Below are 19,563 nucleotides of genomic sequence, written 5' to 3'. Positions count from 1 at the left end.
GGCCTGGTCTGAGTGAAGGTGGCAACTGCATTACTTGACCCTTTCAGTTCTTTTCCAGGAGTATTTCCACTTCAGCATCTTCTCACAGCCTGCTCCAAGAAGCCAAGAAGCTTCCAGTAAGTAAAAGCCTTCAGGGCAGACCCCAGTTCTCCCAAGAAGCGCACCCAACACCATACTGAGTCGTCCCCTGTAATTCTTTATTAGAATCATGGATGAATATATTTTAAATCAATTTAAAAAAATAATGAATCAAGGTACAGTACATGCATAAAATACAAAGTAATTTACAAACAGATCAAAATAGCATCTTCAGAACTAATACTAGGAGGAGAAATGGATTTAAAAAAAACCAAGTGACCGACTACAGCAATGCCTTCCGTGTGCCTTACACATCATGAGCACCGCAAGACAGAAAGGTTGGGTACGAAACGCAGCTGGTAGTGCCTACCCAGATTTGGATGTCCCAAGTGGGTCATATCAGAGTTTGAGAAACGTCTCCTACAATCAATTACTTCCCTGTAATTGTATAAATAACCACAGGCATTTATACAACAAACAGTTCTTTTTAAATACTGTAGAAACTCAAGTGCCATAGCCCCCAAATCTCAATATTAATGACGTGTTTGGGATATGCAGTGGTTTCAGAGTGCAGTGACAGAAGGCACAGTTCATGTATCCCTGAACAAGCTAATCGAACAGATGATTTGTACGGAGCAACAGACCACAGAAAGAAGGCAGCCAGTAAGAAAACTACTCCAGATGTTTTTGTTAAAGGAACATATACCAAACCACTGGAATAATTTAAAAATACCAGATGAAACAGCTGAAAACTAGGACCAGCTTGTGGAAGTTATTGATTCATCAACCCAAGCATCTGAATATATTAATATACATGGCATGTATTAATAAGTGTGATACGTAGTACGTGACAACACCCTTCAAGTCTGTGTACCACAAAAGAAAAACGGCACCCTCAAACCCTGATACCACCAGCACTGTGGAGGCCAAGTCTCAGGCAACACAAAAACACACTGCAAGTTCCAGCGTTAGAGTGACCCTTCATTGTTATGCAGCTCGCGCTTTTGCCTTCTTCACTAGAGGCACCTCACATGGAGTCCTGCCAGCCTCTCACCGGCCGGCCTACCATCACAACCTCCGCTGCAGCAGGTGCCAAACCACAAAAGCTTGTTCACAGGTAGCAAGAACTCTGCTGCTTGTTCGCAAGAAATTCTTTTCTCCCCCATAATATTCTATAACAAAATCCTCAACTTGACAATCTGAAGATGTAGCCAAAAAACATTTAACTTACATTAAAATTGCACTTCAGAGCAACGGGCATTTCATCAAGCTTTAGATGCAGTATACAACACCTTAAGACAAGGAAAGATTATCCTGCCCAGAGACATTTTCCTAGTTAACCTGACAGTAATTGTTTTGTGAGGAGCAGAATAACATCTTCAAGTATTCACTAAAGGTGTCCGTGCTCTGACTAGCGGGCATCATGTTGGAAAGAGATCAGTTCAGTTCCAAACAATTTACTGAACCAAAACCGACAAGTCGGTGTTGGGAAAATACTGCAGCCACATAGAAGCAATAGATTTATAAACACCAAAATCAAAGTGTTTAAGACATGGAGAAATTCAGAAGGAATAAGCAGTAACTAAACACAAGAAAGTAACCACAAGAATTACAAATATATTTAAATCTTGGACCTGGGGAATATACACAGCCTTTTAGGAAAGAATGAACAATTCTATATATTCTGACAGCACTGCATCTTTGGTTTGTTTTCAGTGGTTGGAGGGACGTGAATGGGAACCACATTGTTGCTTGGAGACATATCGTTTTCACGTCTGTCGGACATTTGCTTCTGGGAAACAATACGGTAGATCTCTAGAAGATGAGAAAGAGCTAGTCATTACGCGTACACCAGCAATACACCATCAGAAAAGTTAAGCCTGGGGGAAAGCAGGCAGAAAATATATAAAGATTTCCCATAGTTTTGGAAATATATAGGTAATGCACAGAATTGTTCACAGGAAGTTTAACTGTTATGCTTTCTATATCCAGAAAATAAAATATTTATATTTTTGCAAAATAAATTCATTTTTAAACAACTGTTTTACTCCCCTTGAGATAAGAGTTAGTAAATGGACAGAATTCACCAAGGTTTTTTTGCTAGGAATCAGAAACTATGTACCCCATCAATTCCTTCTGATAGCTCCTAAGGTTCTGAGGACAGTGCTTGTGAGTTTGCTGATGTATCTGCAGACAGCAGCAGGATTAAAAAGAACCACTCAACATTTCTGTCTCTGATAGGACTGCAAGGGCAGTTTCTTCTCTCTCAGCACGCCTATCACGTACAATAGCTTGTCTATCATCCAAGTGGTTTTAAATCGTCAGAAACTGTTGAATATTGGGGTCCAAAAGGGGAGACCCACCCCTTAAGCAGCACACAAATCCTTTACAAAACTTCCTGTGTTAGCGTAGCTAAACTTCAAAACTAGAGAAGAAATAGGAACGCCAGATGAAGAAGTTCCAGCATAAATCAGAGGGCATGGTTTAAACTCCCATGCCTGCCTTCCCCAGCCTGCTGCCAAGTTGGGAACGCTGCTCACCTGCACTGAAAGCCTTGCCCAGTTTCCTGGGATTTGTTAGTGGCTGATGGCACGGGCTGTACATAAACTCAGAATAACTACAAAAGCATTTACTTCAGCTGCACAGAAGAAAGAGTAAAGCATGTGTAGCACTTCACCCCCAGAAAGGAAATAAAGGATACCAAAAATAGAACATGGGGAACTCGCTTGCAAATTTGCATTTTAAACTATGAAAGTTTTTTTAAAACAAACAAAAAAAAAGCTTGCTAAAACTCAGTTTAACGAGAGTTTGAAAATGTTTCCAATTCAGGAAAAAGCCAACCCTGAAATGACAACATCACATCTTCTGCTTTGCACAACAGAAAAGCATGCTGGCAACAAATCCACCAGCACTGCCAAGCAGCAGAGCCCTAGAGGAGCGAGCTGATGCCCACACCCAATTTGCATGCTCCAAGCTCACTGCCCTAAGGTTTCAGATAAGCCCAGGCTGCAGAAGATGAGCGTGTCTGCACTGCACTCCTCCTGCAGAGCAAAGCAGGGACAAAAAAACCCCCACATCTTGCAAACAACTCTGGCGAAACAAAGCAAAGGTCCAAGTTCTTTTGGAGGTTTGTAGTCTCTTATCAGCTGGATAATGACTGTCCAAACACACACCTTGCCTGACCCCAATACCAAGATATGTCTTTTCTACCAGAAATTTGTCATTAGTGAGTAGCCTTTGTTCAGAATTTTAATGAGCTGCTGCTTAGTGCACATCCTGACATCATTTCAGTACTAGAAATTGAGCAACCTTGGGCAAAGAGGTCCTCTTTGCTGCCAAGGGCTGATCACACAGCTAAGCTTTTACGACAACAGGAAGAGACAGCATTGAGGAGCTAAAAAGGGTCCCTGACAAACAAGGCTTGAAAACCTCGCCCTTGATGCAACAAGCCTGCACAGATTTAAGCTGCCAATACAAACAGAGGCCGAGTGCTCCCCAAGACAAGTAAGAGCAGGGGTGCATCCATGGTACTGCTGGCAAAATAACACTCTCTCACGCAGATACTGTGCTGATCTATGGACTATAGAAGTAACATTGACCTTTGCAAGTGGCACTTTGAAAGAATCTGCCTGTTGGGCCTCCAAACTGACAGCTCAGGCTCAGATAGGGATAAACTGTTCAGAAAAATGGATTTTACATACGCATTCAGTTACAGATCAAGTCACTGAGGCAACTAAACAAGAGCTGCACAGATAAAAGGATTTTCTGATTGCACCCTTTCTTGAGTTCACTTTTCTTTCAAACAGTCCTACACATAAACAACTTCACAAGTTAAGTGAATCCCATGAAACCAGATCTTAAAGCCACCTGCAACCCCATGTGGGAATTTGCAGATAAAGATCAGCTTTGCCCGGTGGCAGGCCACTCAGCAATATTCAGCAGAGGGCCTGGGTGCAGAGGTGGGAGGAGTACAGCTGGAAGAGATCTGCTCTGCATTCGTCAGGACAAGTTTTCTGCCCCACTACCCTGCCCCAGCTCATGGTAGACAGCCAGTTTACGTCCCAGTGCAGAATGCTGCCTGTTCCTATTCAATAGAAGGCTCTTGTCACCCTCCTTACTAGAAACTCTCTAGTAGCACCTTCAGCTGCTCTCAGTTTTCCAGAAAGCTTCCTGAACAAGTCATACTCGTCCCTAACACAAGCTGTCACACGCTTCCTCCGCCCCTGTAAGCAAGGACTGGCAACCAAGGTGCCCTCTGCGTATCACCCTCATCCTACAGCAAAGATCTTCAGTAAACAGCCCTGAAGCCTTAAAAACAATCTTAGCAGCATTGATTTCTCTGCCAATAAAGGGTCTATCCCTTCTGACTCTGGGAACGTATTTCCATGATCCCCACTTCCATGGCCTCCCCAGCAGTCCTGCAAAGATGTTTAGCAGCTGTGCTGCTTGAATCAACTCGCAGCAGCCCCGAGTTTGTTGCTCACTGATGCTTCTCCCTCCTCTGCAGTACAAACCTTCGTGCAGCCACAGCGTACTGCCCTAGGTGAAAGCCAAAATGGCTAAAACCAGCCTTTCCCTGGATCAGCTGCACGCTCTTTCCCCACACACAGCTGTGCCGGCGTGAAAGGGGTGGTGGGAAGAGCTTAGAACTGCTCTCACTGGGGCAAAACGCCCAGCTGAAACCTACACTGAAACTGGGCTGCACTGAGGAATGCCAGGCTAATGAAGCCGTGTGCTTTTTAATGAAGACACTACACTTCATGCTCTGCTCAGTAACTCAATGAGACCTTATTAAGAGCACATTCAGCAGAATGCATCACTGCATAATTGGTAACTGCATGAGACAGGCCTTGCACTGTAAGAGGGCTGGGAAAAAGTGACACTGCTGCCTAGGAGGAGCTTGTCCAGTCCTTGTCTGCTCAGCCAGCACTAGTGTTTCATTCATTTTCAGGTGTACAGAGCTAACAGCAAAGGAAATCCCTAGATTTTTTTTTACATTAACGCTCTGTGATGTTGTTTCCTTGGAGATGGGATTCCTTAGAGATGAAACTGCAGCAGAATGCGGTATGGGAACAGAGACAGCACAGAGCTGGGCAGGGAACAGAGGCAGACTCCAGTTTACTTTAAGGAAGCTTTATCCTGCTGTGAATGCTCAGAGTGGATAGGATTATAATCCCAGTCTCTCCTATTTGCCAGATGATACAAAGCAGCTTTGTGTGCACAACAATCAGCCCTTGAAGTCTAGACATCTTGCAACAGAATAATTTGGAGAGGGACCATTACTCTAAGCCACAGAAGGAAAAGGTCCCCAAAACCTCATTTGGAATCCACAGCAGGACAGGAAGCCTACAAGATTGAAGATATACGTCCCTCGAAAAATACTCTATAATATAGGGAGAGGAAAGAAAAGCTTTCTTCCCCTTCTTCCACCTATAATAGCAGATCACAGATTCACTTAGGCTGTACTAATTATAATGGAGCCCTATTTCCCATGCCCAAAGCCATCTATTCAGAGTGGCTTAATCTGAGAATCTAGGCGTGGAGAAGCTTAACACAGACCCTGCTATGCCTCCAAGGAAAGTACTCTTACAAATTTCCAAAACTGTCCCAACCAGACCAGCTTCAGCAGGGCTGGAGAAGAAAGGAGTTTTGCTACAGACCTTAGTCACGACACCCTGTTCAGGAGAGATCTAAGCAGCTGTGTGAAAGGCATCAGGAGCAGCCTGGGATGTCTCTGCGGTGCAGTTCCCAGCGCTGCAAATACTAGCAGAGCTGGTGCAGCAGCATGCCCTGCCTCTTCTGTCAGCCACCTCCGCTCACAGCCTGTGGCAAAGCCTGGCTTCACCTGCTTCCTTCTTCAAAGGCCAGCGAGCATTCCACCCGCAGGCACTATGCCTGGAGGCAGGCTTGCCAAATACAGACTACCCATGATTCTGCAGGGTCACTCTGAAAACCACATTCCTCAGATGACTGCTCCCCTCTTTCCTTCAAAGCAAATCATTAACAGAAAAAGCCAGCTGTGAAGTGTTATTGAGAAGTTTATTGGCAGAACATTCGTCCTTAGCACGCCAGTCACAGCCAAGATGGAGCCAACCTGCTGCTAATGCATTATTTACTTCATCTTTATCTCCCTGAAACAGGAGCTCTTGTCTGGAGCAAGCCACATGCCCACTAATCAGCAGGTTTCTTCCAGCACAGATGAACCAACCCCTCCTGAACAAGGATCCCATCCGCATACACAAGAGCTCTTTACCCAAAACACTGTCACAGCAACATGCAGGGAACATTGACATTTGTGGAAAAGCAACAGCCTCAACAATCTGTCAGAGTCCACCAGGGCAAGTTTTAATTACTCGTTCTCCCATTCCAGACCGCTCTTCCTTACAGAAAAATTCAACCAGAAAAAAAAAAATCAAACCTCCACAAATTAGAATCCAAAATAACTTCTGGAATAAAAGGTACTGTTGGAAGCATGAGAAGAGAGATAAAGCAGCAGCCTAGCCTGTGCCCAAGAGGTGAACTGCTTCCCCATGGCAACGGCAGTATATCGTCTGAACGTCACACAGCTCTGTGGAAGCCCGGGGCATGCAGGAAACTTTCCGCCTCTTCAGCCGCCACTGTTAGAGAACAGAGCGGTCCAACAGGACATGAGGGCCATTAGCTGACCAGTTTATATTGGCTATGACAGCCTGACAGCCACCTTGGGAGGGGATAAACAATGTCTGATATATTTCCAGTTCTGTTTTATTAGTGCTGGTGCTGAAGGAGTATGAAAGTTAATTAACTAGCCTTCATCTTAGAGCCCTGATCCCCTCTGAAAACTGAAAGCGCAGGCAGCAAGGCTGTTCTACATTACACACAGCACATTTGGCCAGAATCTGACCTCAAAGTTCAGTCTAGGTGCTCCTGAGAGGAGAGGGGCTACCAAGGACACGTGCATAAAGGAAGAGGTCTGGAGTTGTAGCAGTTACAACTAAGCAATAAAAAATGTCTTTCTCCTGAAAAATCCATGCCCAAATTCATCAGCATTTTTGACAGGACTGCCTTTAGGTAGGTGAAGAAAACAGGAAATCCAGCAAGCATCCCAGATACCATCACGTTCAGCCACTCCTTAGCCATCCACCCTCTGACAGCATTCGTAGTTAGTCATGTAGGGCGTAAATGCATAAACTAACACAAGTTCTCTCTTTTTCCTTTTTTTTTTTTTTTTTTTAAATTTGTGCAAGGTTGAATTACAACCAAACGACAACGCTGAAGTTAAAACGGAACCACATGGTTTGGCTGAAGAGGAAACAAATTCATGACAAGCATTACTATGCACTAGGTAGTCATCTAACACTGACTTGCTTTTTTGCTAGTATAGGGACAGGAGCACTACTGCTTAGGAACCCCTGTAAAACCAAAAAATAGAACCACAACCTATCGGAGGCTTCTTACAACTAAGGGTAAGACAAGAAACAGATGTACACAGGCTGATAATACTCTAGCGGCCTAATAACTCTCTCCGCTGCTAGAGTGTTCATAAAGCATTTCAAACTCCTCAAGAAAATGGTACAGAATTTTTATTACAGTAAATAACTTCCTAGCTGCCTCCTCACCTGCATGTTCCAGTATGGCTAAGAAGTCCTTTTTGGTGTTTTTAAAAGACTGTCTAAATCAGCTGGTAAAGAGAAAAAAAATCAAAACTAACTAGGTGCCAATGTCACAGCAGTGAGATCTGATTAACAGAGACACGTAGTTTACAAGTGGGGCTGCTGCTCATACTAAGCACATCAGATGTTACAGTGGGAACGAAGGAGTTTAAATTTGCAACTGGGAAACATGTTGGAGACACTCTGAGAAAACAAGAGACTGCCTAGGACACCTAGAGCAGAGAGACATACCAAAACAGAGCAGACTCTCAGATGTTTTGAAAACCCAGACTAGAGATTTAGAGAGGCGTTTGCCAAAGCTGAGAATGACGAAAGCTCAAAAACCACATGCGCCTCTGTTGTCCCACTATGTCCTGGCTACAGCTGATGGGGTATGCAACAATACAGAAGTCCCATGACAGCTAATGATTTCCACACCAATTTATAAATTCCTACCCTGTCCTTTATAAGCCATGGTTAAGTTAAGGTCCCCCCCCACAGTCGGAGTTGAATGTCTCAGACCCTTAACAAGTTTTGCCTATCTAAAAAAAGGTTTAAACAAAAAGGAAGTACTTTATCCAGAGAGCATAAAAACCACAGCACTCACTGCCATCACGTGTTACAGAGGCTGAAGGTCCAGCCAGGACTATTACATGCAATGACAGGGACTACACTGCAGCTCAGGAGTCACTATGTCTCAGACTACCAGTACTGTTCAAAGGAAGCATCTTTACTCTTTCATCCCTTTTCTCTTGGCAACTGCTGTGGTCACCATTAAAAATGGAAACAAGCGAGATTAACTTCTCCTCTGATAAACAATGGCTGTTCTAACTTGATGCTTGCATGAGACAATTCTCTCCTGTGGGCACTCCCTATACCATACACAAATGGGAAACTGAAACATAAACTAGGCTGACTAGAAATCCAGGGGAGATCAAAGTGAAAAGGATTCATTCCTGAATCCAAGGCTGGCCTTTCAACTGTGACACTTCGAAACTGGACTCCAAATCTTATGGCTGTAAAGAATGATTAAACAGCAAAATTTTAAATGCTTTATAGGCAAAGAAATGCCTATCTGCATCATATCTGAGCAGCCTTCTGCCCTTCCCCCTCGAAACACAAAGCACTAGATGACTCACCTGTCAGAATAGTCTGGAAAGCTGCTTCCACATTTGTAGAGTCTAAAGCAGATGTCTCGATAAATGACAAACCATTCTTCTCTGTGTGGACAGAAATACTATAATTAGAGGGGTACATCACATATCTGTTTCCCATCTGGAAGAACTTCTGTACCAGATTATATTTCTGGTGTTCCTGATGAGACGCACATGTATCAAGAGAAAGTATAAAAAGTTGTGGGTTTTTCCCCCTTACGTGATCTGAAAGCAACACTACCCAACACTAACATTAGAATTTACACTCCTCCTCAAGCACAGGGATCAGTTCGGTGCTGCGTTACTTTGAGGCACATCTTCCTGCATCACTGCAGGTGAGAATTTGTTGAGCTTTCAAGAACTGCGTGAGGAAGCTTCCTGGATTTTCTTTAACCTCATCAAATTTTTCCACCTCCCATCTGCTAGTATGTCACTGCAGGTTATTGAACAGGGCTAGCCCCATCGGGGGAATGACAGTCCTGCACCTGCAGGCAGGGATCCTCACTGGCCATAAACTCTGCAAATGCAGCTACAGCACACCTTAATGTAAGAAACCCACCTACACTCCTGGATGAAAGAAATTTGGCCTAAAACAAGGCAAGATTTACAGAAACTAGAATTATTTTTCACAGATCTTAATTATGTAACAAGAGTCAGAAAGCCAGTTTAATGACAGTCTGTTCAGTCACAGTCATCTGCACAGGGCTCCAGATCAGTCAGTACAAAGGCAGCAATACACAGGCACAAAGCTACCACCACAGAAGAAACTCAAACCTAAAGCCATAAGCACAGTTTCTGCAAGAAAAGCAGTGCATAGGCAAGAGCATAAACCTGGTTTAAAATCTTCAGTGCCTCTTGAAACCACATCAGCATGCATATTCTATAACACTTCCTTTTTGACTGAATTAAAAAGGGGCAAACATCAGTATATGACACTGAGGAACATCACCAGCAGCGTTCTTTTTCCTCCTACCAGCACACTCCAAGACCAAGGTAGACAGATCCCCAGACAGTTAGCATTAGTAAATTGAGTTCACCAACCTGCAAAAGCTCTGGCCTCATCTGTAGGAACTGCTCTCAGGTGGCGCAAGTCACTCTTGTTTCCCACAAGCATGATTACAATATTGCTGTCAGCGTGGTCTCTCAGCTCTTTCAACCATCGCTCTACATTCTCATAAGTAAGGTGCTTCGCAATGTCATACACCAGTAATGCCCCTACAGCTCCACGATAGTACCTGTGGGTGAAGAGACATGTTAGAGAACCAACAGGGAACATCATGATTAAAAGTGACAAGGTACAGTGCAATAATGGGAATAGCTCTAAGACAGCTGTACAAAAAATACCCAAAAGCAAGCTACATGGGACTTGGAGCAGTGAAGTAGAGCATCCGGACTGGGGTTGTGCCACAGGGCCACCAGAGCAGCCAGGACAGCTCAGTCTAGGGGGTAAGCCAAACCCCATGCTTGTGGGGAGAACTCTGCATCCCAAAAATGAAGCTCTGGAAATCTGTGGGGAGCTACTGTCACCTTCAACCTCTGATCCAGTCCTGAAAAGTCACACACCCCCCCCACCCATCACTGTGGGTGCAGTATGGGCACAGCCCATAGTGACAGACTTTAGAATGAGTCACTGCATCATAAAAACGTCAACCTGATCTACTCCCTTTACAAAAGGCCACAGCTGGTCTCCTTTGAGACCAGAGAGAGGCACAGTAATGCATTCAAAAAGAAACAGGCTGCATTCTCCCCCCCCCCAATTACCTCCAGCTTTACTTAAATCCAGCTTTTGCTATGCTGTTTTTCCCAATTAAATAAGCAAAGTGAGCAGTCTTTCCCTACTGCTACAGTAGGGCTTCTTTTTTTAGGTTACCACTGTTAAACCTCCATGAACACAGATATCACTTTATCAATTGCTTGCATTTAAATGAGTCTCTCAAAGCTCTGGAATTCTAGGCTTGAAATGCCTCCAGTTACATATAACAAGAACACTGATAATTAAATCAGTTTGCGCAGGGACGCGCTATATTATTCAGCCCAGAAACATGATATTTAAGCTTCCTTCCCCCACAGGTTGTGGATATTACATGACAAAAAACAAACATTCCCTGTTTGCAGTTTCTGAGGAATCGCAACAGCCCAAAATTACCCTCCTCAGCAGAAGTTTCTCTTCAGCCATATAAGCTATCACTTACGCTGATGTTATAGCTCGGTATCGCTCCTGCCCTGCTGTGTCCCATATCTGAGCCTTTATTGTCTTCCCATCAACTTGAATGCTTCTTGTTGCAAACTCTACTCCAATGGTGCTTTTGCTTTCCAAGTTAAACTCATTGCGAGTGAATCGAGACAGAAGGTTACTCTTGCCTACACCAGAGTCTCCAATAAGTACAACTACAAGACAAAAATGATATGAGAATCAGATTCCAGATGTAGATAATACATTGACAATCAATAAACATTTATTTTCCCAGATGAAGCACGAAGGGAAAGAATGGCAAAACCACCACCCTTGTCATAAGCCTACTGTTCAAGTCTTGATATTTCTAGAGAACCAGAGCTGCCACATTCACCGGCATTTTGAACAGACATTAGACTCGACTTCTTACATTTCAGTCTTCTTTGCCCAACATGGAAGAACATTCCACCTCCAGGAAGAATATACACAGCTGTTGCTGCGAAAGTCAGGGACAGTTTGGATTTCACATCCTTGTAACAACACTAAAATTAAAAAAACCCAAACAACCAAACCCCAAAACAAAACAAAAACCCCACACCACATAACTGATACCTGTTTTGCTGAAGTCCAAAACGCCCGGCAGGCAGCAGGCTCTGCCTGCATTTTATTTTACACTCTTCACACCTTTGCAGAAGAGAGGCTCCCCACTGGGGCAGAAAAAATTGTGAATAAACCAAACAAAAAAACCCACAGGGCCACCATCACCCTGATGGACAGTTTAAGTGTTAGCTGAGCCACAGCACTCTGCCCTTCCACAGTCCCTCACTGCTGCTGCGACTCCTGCCCATTTTAGTCCAGAGCCTTAAACCACTCTAAACCACTGCCAGGATATGGTGGGGCCTTGGAATTAGAACCGCCATCCACTCCCCCTTCCCTGGCTCAGCCTGACTCATCACAGCACCAGTGCCAAGCAAACTAATGGGAAGGATTCAGCTATGCTTGACAAGATATTGACAGAAGGTCTGAAGTCCAGTTCCTACAAGAAGAAAAGCGTCACGAGGATTTGCTGCAATATCCTGTAATGCTGAGTTGAAAGGTGCAAGTTTAAGTGTAACTTAAAACTCACTACCAAGGTGCAGGCCACCGGATGAAACACGTACACAACCCTGAGTCACACCAACAGGAGCCTCTCAGGATGATCTTATGCCCTTAACGAAGATAAGGTACCAAACTGGAAACAGAAGGAAATGGAGGAAAAAGGGAGTAAGATCCTTGAGAAGAGTGGCTAATAACCTTAAAGTTCAGCAGTGAATCAAGGCCAGTCAAAGCAAAAGAGTGCACGCTCAGGTGACCAAAAAAAAAGTGTTGTGGCTATGCTTGTTTTGAAGGGGAAAAAAAAAAAAAACCAACCAGAAATACTTGCTCAGTAACATATATCCTTTAACAGTTAAGACACTGCAAGACAGTGTTAAAGACTGTGTGGTACAACAGAGGAATGAGCGCACCAAACACACTCAATCACATCGGAACCCCCCACTGAGTCTTAGTCTAGCAGCGCAAATACTCCCATCTGCTGCTGCACCACACAGCAGCCCTCTGAACACCATCTTCTGTTTAAATAATGCAAAACAATTCTGACAAATGGGATTTTCTCTGACTGCAAGGGCAGAGCAGCACCTTTTAACCACCCTTCATAAAATGAAAACAGCAGCAAATGCTCGCTTCAAATATGGCCTTGTAGAGAATACTTCATCAAAATAAACATCTTTTCAGCTTCCTCTGCCAGCTGACTCAGCGCGCAGCCAGCCAAGCTACAGAAGTTGCATAAAGCACAGAGTGGCTGTTAACCACTTCTGTTTACGAAGATCACAAGTGCAGGTAGGTGGCAAGTAGGTATGCTGAATGCAAACAGGATTCTGCTTTCCTACGTGACAGATCAGCACTGTTCGGCATCGGTTGCCCTGACACAGCTGAACAGCTTTGCTGGCACAGACGATGCTAACCCATAATAAACTTAGTGCAGGGGACAGGGCACCCAATTGCATCATCACCACCTGGCAAACGGCCATAGCTTTCCTCTTTCACTGGCAAATAAGCTCTTCAATACTATTTTGGCAGGTTTAGGCCAGAGTTTTAGATGACTTCATATTTGTATTCACTGGGACATGCTACAAACAAGTTCCTAGGAGGCAAAAGTCATCAACTCCCTTCACACACCTCAGTCCTGCTATCACCCAGCATTAGCTTTGGCAGCGGCCAAAGACTTCTCTAAACAAGGAAATCAATCTACACACATAATTTCCTCTTCCCAACAGTATACATCATATATCTGTTTAAGTACTCCTCTGAAACATACTTTTGTTGTTCAGTACATATTTCAGAGCACAGCTTTAAGTCATTTAACAACAGACCGATCATTTTAATTCCTCTGCCAGGTTTTTTTCCTTACCTTGTCTGAATCCCATGCTGCTTATGTTCTGAATGCTTTCCAGCACCAGATTAATATGTCCCACTTAAAATGTGAAAATATTAGACTTTCCTCCTTGAAGTCAGCTATTTCCTCTACTTAATTGGGCCACTGCAGCTCCTCTTGGACACAAGAACAGCTTGCAATGTCAGCAGGCGCCTAAAACTCCTCACACTTTCTGCATTTCTGCCAGTCTGAACAAGTATCACTCTGAATACAATTATGAACTGAAACAGTTTTAACAGCCACTCAGACTGTATTATTAAGTTTAATTTTGCTTTCCTTATCAAATCGCCTCATTTTGATACTTTATAGTACAAAACATTCCCCTGTAGTATATTCTTAGCATAGAAATACAGTAGGAATGACCGTGGATGGCCAACTCCCGTTGTAGGGGACAGTCGTCCCAGGCAAACAGTTTCTTCGAGGGAAATGACACTATCTAGTTCCATGCTACAGCTAATTGTTCCTGCACACACACTTTTATCAGGCTTTTCTTCCAGAAACTGACTCCTAATGGGTAGAAATTGCTTTCTGATTTTCAGAAGAAATTAGCGGTCAGCTGATGGTGGTGTTCATGTGCCAGCATTGTCCATTAGCTTATTAGGTTCTTCTCCCAGTGGTGTTTATGCTGGGGTATTTACAGAAAGCAACCACATCTTCTCTCAGTTTTGTTCTACTAACTAAATAAGCCAACCTCTCAAATGTTTCTTTATAAACACACTGTTCATTTCCCCACACATCTTCCCTAGGAGTTTTTCATTTTCTTTTCCATACAGTGAGAACCGCACACATCATTCTAGGCAAGATCTCCCTGTGATGCATACAGGGACTTTAGTATTTCCATCTCTACTAGGCTCTCCTTGAGCTGGAATTATCTCTTCCTGACCATATCACCTTGATGGCTCAGCCTGCCTGTGGTCAGACCTAACTGTTCTAGCTTTTAGTTGGCAAGCTCTTACTTTACCAAATTCCTGTGACGCCCCAGGTGTAAAACCTTACATTCCAAATCCCGCTCCATTTGGAGGACAGCAGTCCTCAACAGCACGCTGCCCTTCCAGTGCCGCACTCCGACTTTCTACTGTTCCACCCACCTTCATTTCATCAGCAAATTCCTTTACTACATCAGCACTGGAATGAGGAACATCTGGGGAAAACATTTAAGCAAGTTCAGCCACAAGATCTATTCTTAAAAACCTCCATCAATAACTTTGTTTGGACCAGCACTTCCCTTACCAAGCAGCACCTTAGAGAGCTTTTGCAATCAGGGGAGATTTGCATCAACAAATCCTGAAAGTCATGAAAGTGATCTCCCTGCCCCAGGTGACTACTACTAGGCAGGTCATTCTTACTGGGTTAGTGATGTGCCAGCTCAATACTTGCAACCACGTGCTTTAAATCAATGCATTTGACTATCTACAGCATTTACCACCCCAAAGGTTTAAGACAAGCATTTGGCGGAGAGGAGAAAAGAAGAAAAAACAAAAAGAGTGTGAAGTCCAGGCTACTGTATAAATTTAATTCTGTAATTCCAGTTTTATTTCTGTAGAAGACCAAAATAAGAATTCAATTTCCTAAGTTACATGAAAAGTAATTTAGAGAACTACATCAAGAAAGGATTATTAATTTTTCACCAACATTCCAGTTCACTCACCCAATTTTTATTTCTGTTAAACCTCTAACTTAATTTAAATTTTCAGAAAATACTTTAATTATCTCATGAAATATGTTATTGACAACCTAATCAGGTTGAAAACAGAAAGTCTAGCACCACTAGCTTGTACTGTCTATGGTAAGTTATCACACAAGTTGCATATTCCACAATTTAAAACAAGTACACCAGCACTAAGGGATTACAGTGTCTAAAAACACTCGTCTCTGCATGGGGCTCTGCTATTAAGAGGCATATAAATAAAGAGCCTGGACACATCTTCATGATCCCCAGAAGAACCTGCTGACTAACACCTCTTCCTGCCCGCTTCAGTTGGAGTTTAAAGGACATGTGAATAAGATGACCTGATTCTACAACTTGTAGATAGCAGGTGATAAACCTATCATGATCATGTCTTATATCAATCTCCGTCCTTACCTGTGCCCTGTTTTATTCACTCATTTCCTGTCACACAGAGAACTGATATCTCAAAGGCACTTTTGGGTAGGGGTCATTTGTTACCTGTACATAGTATACAGAACGCAGAGCTGGGCCTCCAAATGCCTCCATAGGAAAATGGCTAAGCCGAAAGGTTTATTACAGCACAAAAGTACCTCCAGATCTAGTGCAGCAAAGGCACAGGGCACTGTAAGAAGCAATAGGTGTCACGCAACCACTTTTCCTTACAAATTTCTCTAAAAAAAACACACAAAGAAAAATAGGTTTGCTAAAGCCCAAACCAACAGCTCTGTTCAGTTTCAGCGCATTTCCTCAATATCAAAGGGAAAAGTTGGAGAAGTGAACATGATGCAAAGTAGGAAGCAGATAGCTAGAACTGGAGTTTTTCCTAACAATAAGGTGAATGTCACTGCAAGTCAAGTCCACATTCAGAAACGAGAAGTTCCAGATGGTCAAGGAGCAGACATAATCCTCTCAGGCTTTGTCCATGGAAAACACAGAAGACATCAAAGTAACCCTCACTTGTAGAAGATAACTACTCATCTACTGCAGGTACATCACTTTAATCAAAAAGAGTAAAAAGTTCCTGCATTTAAGCCAGGCTTGATTTATTAAGTAATAAAGTAATATCCTTATACCACCATTATTTTTTTCCTCCCATTAAAATTAGAGCAAGATTTCTACAAACTGGACTCCACAGGTCTTGTGTTTCCTCAGGTGCAGTGCTGGGAACAGCAGGCACTGCTCTCAACCCATAAAGTATGGAAGAATACAAAGATATGTAACTGGTTAAGAAGAATTTATCAGAAATTGTCTTTTTTAGGCTTTAGCATATGCTGAAGTGATGCAAAAGAGTCAGGAGAGGAGTATTTTGTAACAGGTGCTATGATTTAATTGTACAGCAGCATAGGTGGGCTCAGCTTATATCCACCAGCAGAGTCAGCCAGACTGGCGTACAGCTGCTGTCAGTGACTGACAGTACAAAACCAGAGGTCTCACAGTTTAACTCGAGTAGTAAAAGACAGCTAGACTAGAGAATATCACCCCATTTTTTTAAACCACATCAAACTCTGAACTCAGTCCCACCAACCTACCATGTCCCTTCAAGTTCATAAACCCAGAAGAACTGTCCTACTGGATTAAGTGTCCTTACAGACCAACACCCAATCTGACTGTCAAGAACTGATGTCTGAAAAACATTACGTGTAACAGAACAAATAGGCTAATCTTTGTCCTAGCAAGCCCTTGCATCTTCAAACAAGCAATGCCTTCAGACTTGCCATTGTAATCACACTGAAACACCCCAACGGACATTTTTTTTCCCCTCTATAAATTCATGCAGTCTTTCAAACCCATTTACAGTATTTATGGCAATGAACCACTCCAAAATTTGCATACACATTCTGTGAGACTTTACATGCTTTTGTTTTCACCTGCTGCTCCACTAAAGAAGCACTACAGATATCCAGAAAAATTACAACAAACAGTACTTTGCCTATTTGCCCATATCCCTCATTGTTTTAATTTGGATAAAGTTGTACATCCCTTCAGTATAAGGGATATGAATCCATTAGGTCTCTGTTCTGATTATTTTGATGTGCTTCATCTTTTTTTATTCTATAATATCCCTTTCAAAATGTGTATGCCCCTCCTGCCTACATTTCCCCTCAATCCCCAAGACGCTCATGTCTCAGATTCAAACACGGGCTTAACGTCCCCCCTGAGTTCTCATTTCCTTTTCCAAGAGTTTTTACCTACCTCTTGCCTTTTTGACCGGTGCCTGGTAATGAGACGTTCATTTCAGAGACCTACTCATAATAATTTCAAGAGCATTCCAGAGCAGTGACAGCTTGTTTAGAACCACCATCACCTTTGGGAAGTTACAAAAGTTTCCACAATTTGTATTACTCTGCATTTGTTATGTTATTTCAGCTGCCACATTAATCCCAGTTATGTGACATTGCATCAACTTCCTGCAGTCTACTTTAGCTTTGCAAAACCTGAATCGCCCATCTTCACACGACCATTTTCATACCATTCCTTGTGCTCCCAACAGCTTCTATAAACTAGTCTAAACAGATAAAGTTTTAGGAGGGGCAATCAATCGAACTAGCTTTGAACTTTTCTATATAACTAGATCCCAACTTAATTATTTCCCAATTATATAAAGAAGCAGGTCTAATAAAAGACAGGATCTCTCCCAAAAAACTCTGCGTCACTGATATTCCCAGGCCATCACAGCTAAAACATTAATTATAAGCATATTGACAGAATTGTACAAACAAGTAAGAGTAATGCAATAGTTTTTGATAACTTGTACACGTAAGTACCTACAATAAGATTGCTCAAGGCGATTAAACTGGTGGTCAGCAAGGCCCTTGCCAACGCTGCGGGCTGAGAAAAGAGGCCCTTCTTGGGACTTCCTGATTTGATCTTAATAGCGGTATAGATGACTGATTTCTAGTTAGAAATAATGCCAATTTCTACACGGCAATTAGATAAAACAGGCCACAAAAAATTGTAATTCCTCAAAGTTATCACAGGAGCTTAAGGGTACAGAAGAAAAACCCTGATGTTTACCTAAGTTTGATGACAAGCACTGGGTCTCTTATCATCACAACGTAACAAGCAATGCTCTAAATCCTAAATTCAAATTTACAATACCATATAGCAATAAACAACTATTTTTTACAACACTTTGCTTGCTTTTGTAGTAGGATTTAAAAAATTGGACAGCTCACTTCAAAACATCAGCATTTCTGTAGATGTTTCACAGCATGCTTCATGAACCTTTACAGCAGGCTGATATTTAACTCTGCGGGGAGTGAAAACTGAGTACTTAAGTACAACCTGCAACATTTTAACTCAAATTACTGCTGTGTGCGAGACGGGGGGGCGGGCATCAGTCCTGGAAAACAAGGTATTCCTGCCCTTCTCTGCTGGGTGCCCTATGAGGTGCCAGGCCAGGATGCGAGATCACTGGTGCAAAACCGCAGTCACATTCACCCCTCACGAAAGGCTAAGAATATAGAAGGCAGCAAATAATACTAAATTAGCTGCATCATCTACCAACCCTGAGCGTATAACTCATTTACTTTACAGTCCTATTTAATAGCTGGAAAAGGAAGTAGTCCTTATCAACCTTGGGCATCCTGACCAATGATCTTTGCTCGCCATCCCAGCGGGCTGGCCGTCGCCTCAGCCTGTTCACGGAGCAGAAGCCTTGCCCAAGACATGCCAGGTCACCACTAGGGAAACCAGCCTAAATCTGACACTTTGGGGTGAGGGCGCGACCAGCTCCCGCAGCGCTCCGGGGCAGGCAGCGACGCCCAGCACACCCTCGGCCATCAAGCTCCAGAAACACCCGAGCAGGGCTTGGCGATGCCTGCGGAAGCGCAGCCCCCCCCTCTCGCACCGGCAAAGCCCACACGGGGCTGGCCAGAGTCCCCTCCCCGCCCCACAGCGCTCCGAGGCGGCCTGCTCGGGGCGGGGACCTCTCCCCACCCACCGGGCCTCTTCCCCGCGGCTACGAGGGAAGCGGCGGCGGGGCGAGCGCCGGCTGAGGCGGCGGGGAGCGGAGCCCCCACCGGAGGGTCGCGCCCTGAGGAGGCTGCTCCCCCACCCCGCCGCCAAGGCCAGGACCCCCTCAGGAAGGTGACCCCTCCGGTTGCCACGGGGACGGGACGGCGCGGCCCTTACCTTTGAAGAGATAGTCGTACTCGTCGTCGCGGGTACCCATGGTGGGGTGCGCCAAGGCGCGGCGGAGGCCGAGGACTGGGAGCGGGAGCCGGACCCCTCCCTGCAGCCGCCGCAGCGCTTCCGCCCTCCACGCTCTGCCCGCCCACGGACAGGTGCTTCCAGGGCAGCGCCGCAGCGGTGCCAACTCCTTCCGGGGTAGACTCGCCCGCCCCGCCCACCCCGGCCTTAAAGGGACGGTGCCGGCGGCGGGG

At 44.1% G+C, this 19,563-nt stretch overlaps 1 protein-coding gene across 1 annotated transcript; it reads right to left on the bottom strand.

Moving 5' to 3' along the window:
* Window positions 1-176: 176 nt before the first annotated feature.
* RAB11A (RAB11A, member RAS oncogene family) lies at window positions 177-19,494 on the bottom strand. Its single transcript, XM_054836786.1, has 5 exons — window positions 19,313-19,494; window positions 11,056-11,251; window positions 9,905-10,098; window positions 8,849-8,929; window positions 177-1,893 (listed from the first exon to the last, which is right to left on the bottom strand). Exons 1-5 carry the CDS (start codon window positions 19,350-19,352, stop codon window positions 1,754-1,756), a joined length of 651 nt encoding a protein of 216 aa, XP_054692761.1. The 5' UTR covers window positions 19,353-19,494; the 3' UTR covers window positions 177-1,753.
* Window positions 19,495-19,563: the final 69 nt, after the last annotated feature.

Source organism: Grus americana, chromosome 10, assembly GCF_028858705.1.
Source record: "Grus americana isolate bGruAme1 chromosome 10, bGruAme1.mat, whole genome shotgun sequence".
In the NCBI taxonomy this organism is placed as follows: Eukaryota; Metazoa; Chordata; class Aves; order Gruiformes; family Gruidae; genus Grus; species Grus americana.
This window is presented reverse-complemented; position numbering and strand designations above follow the sequence as displayed.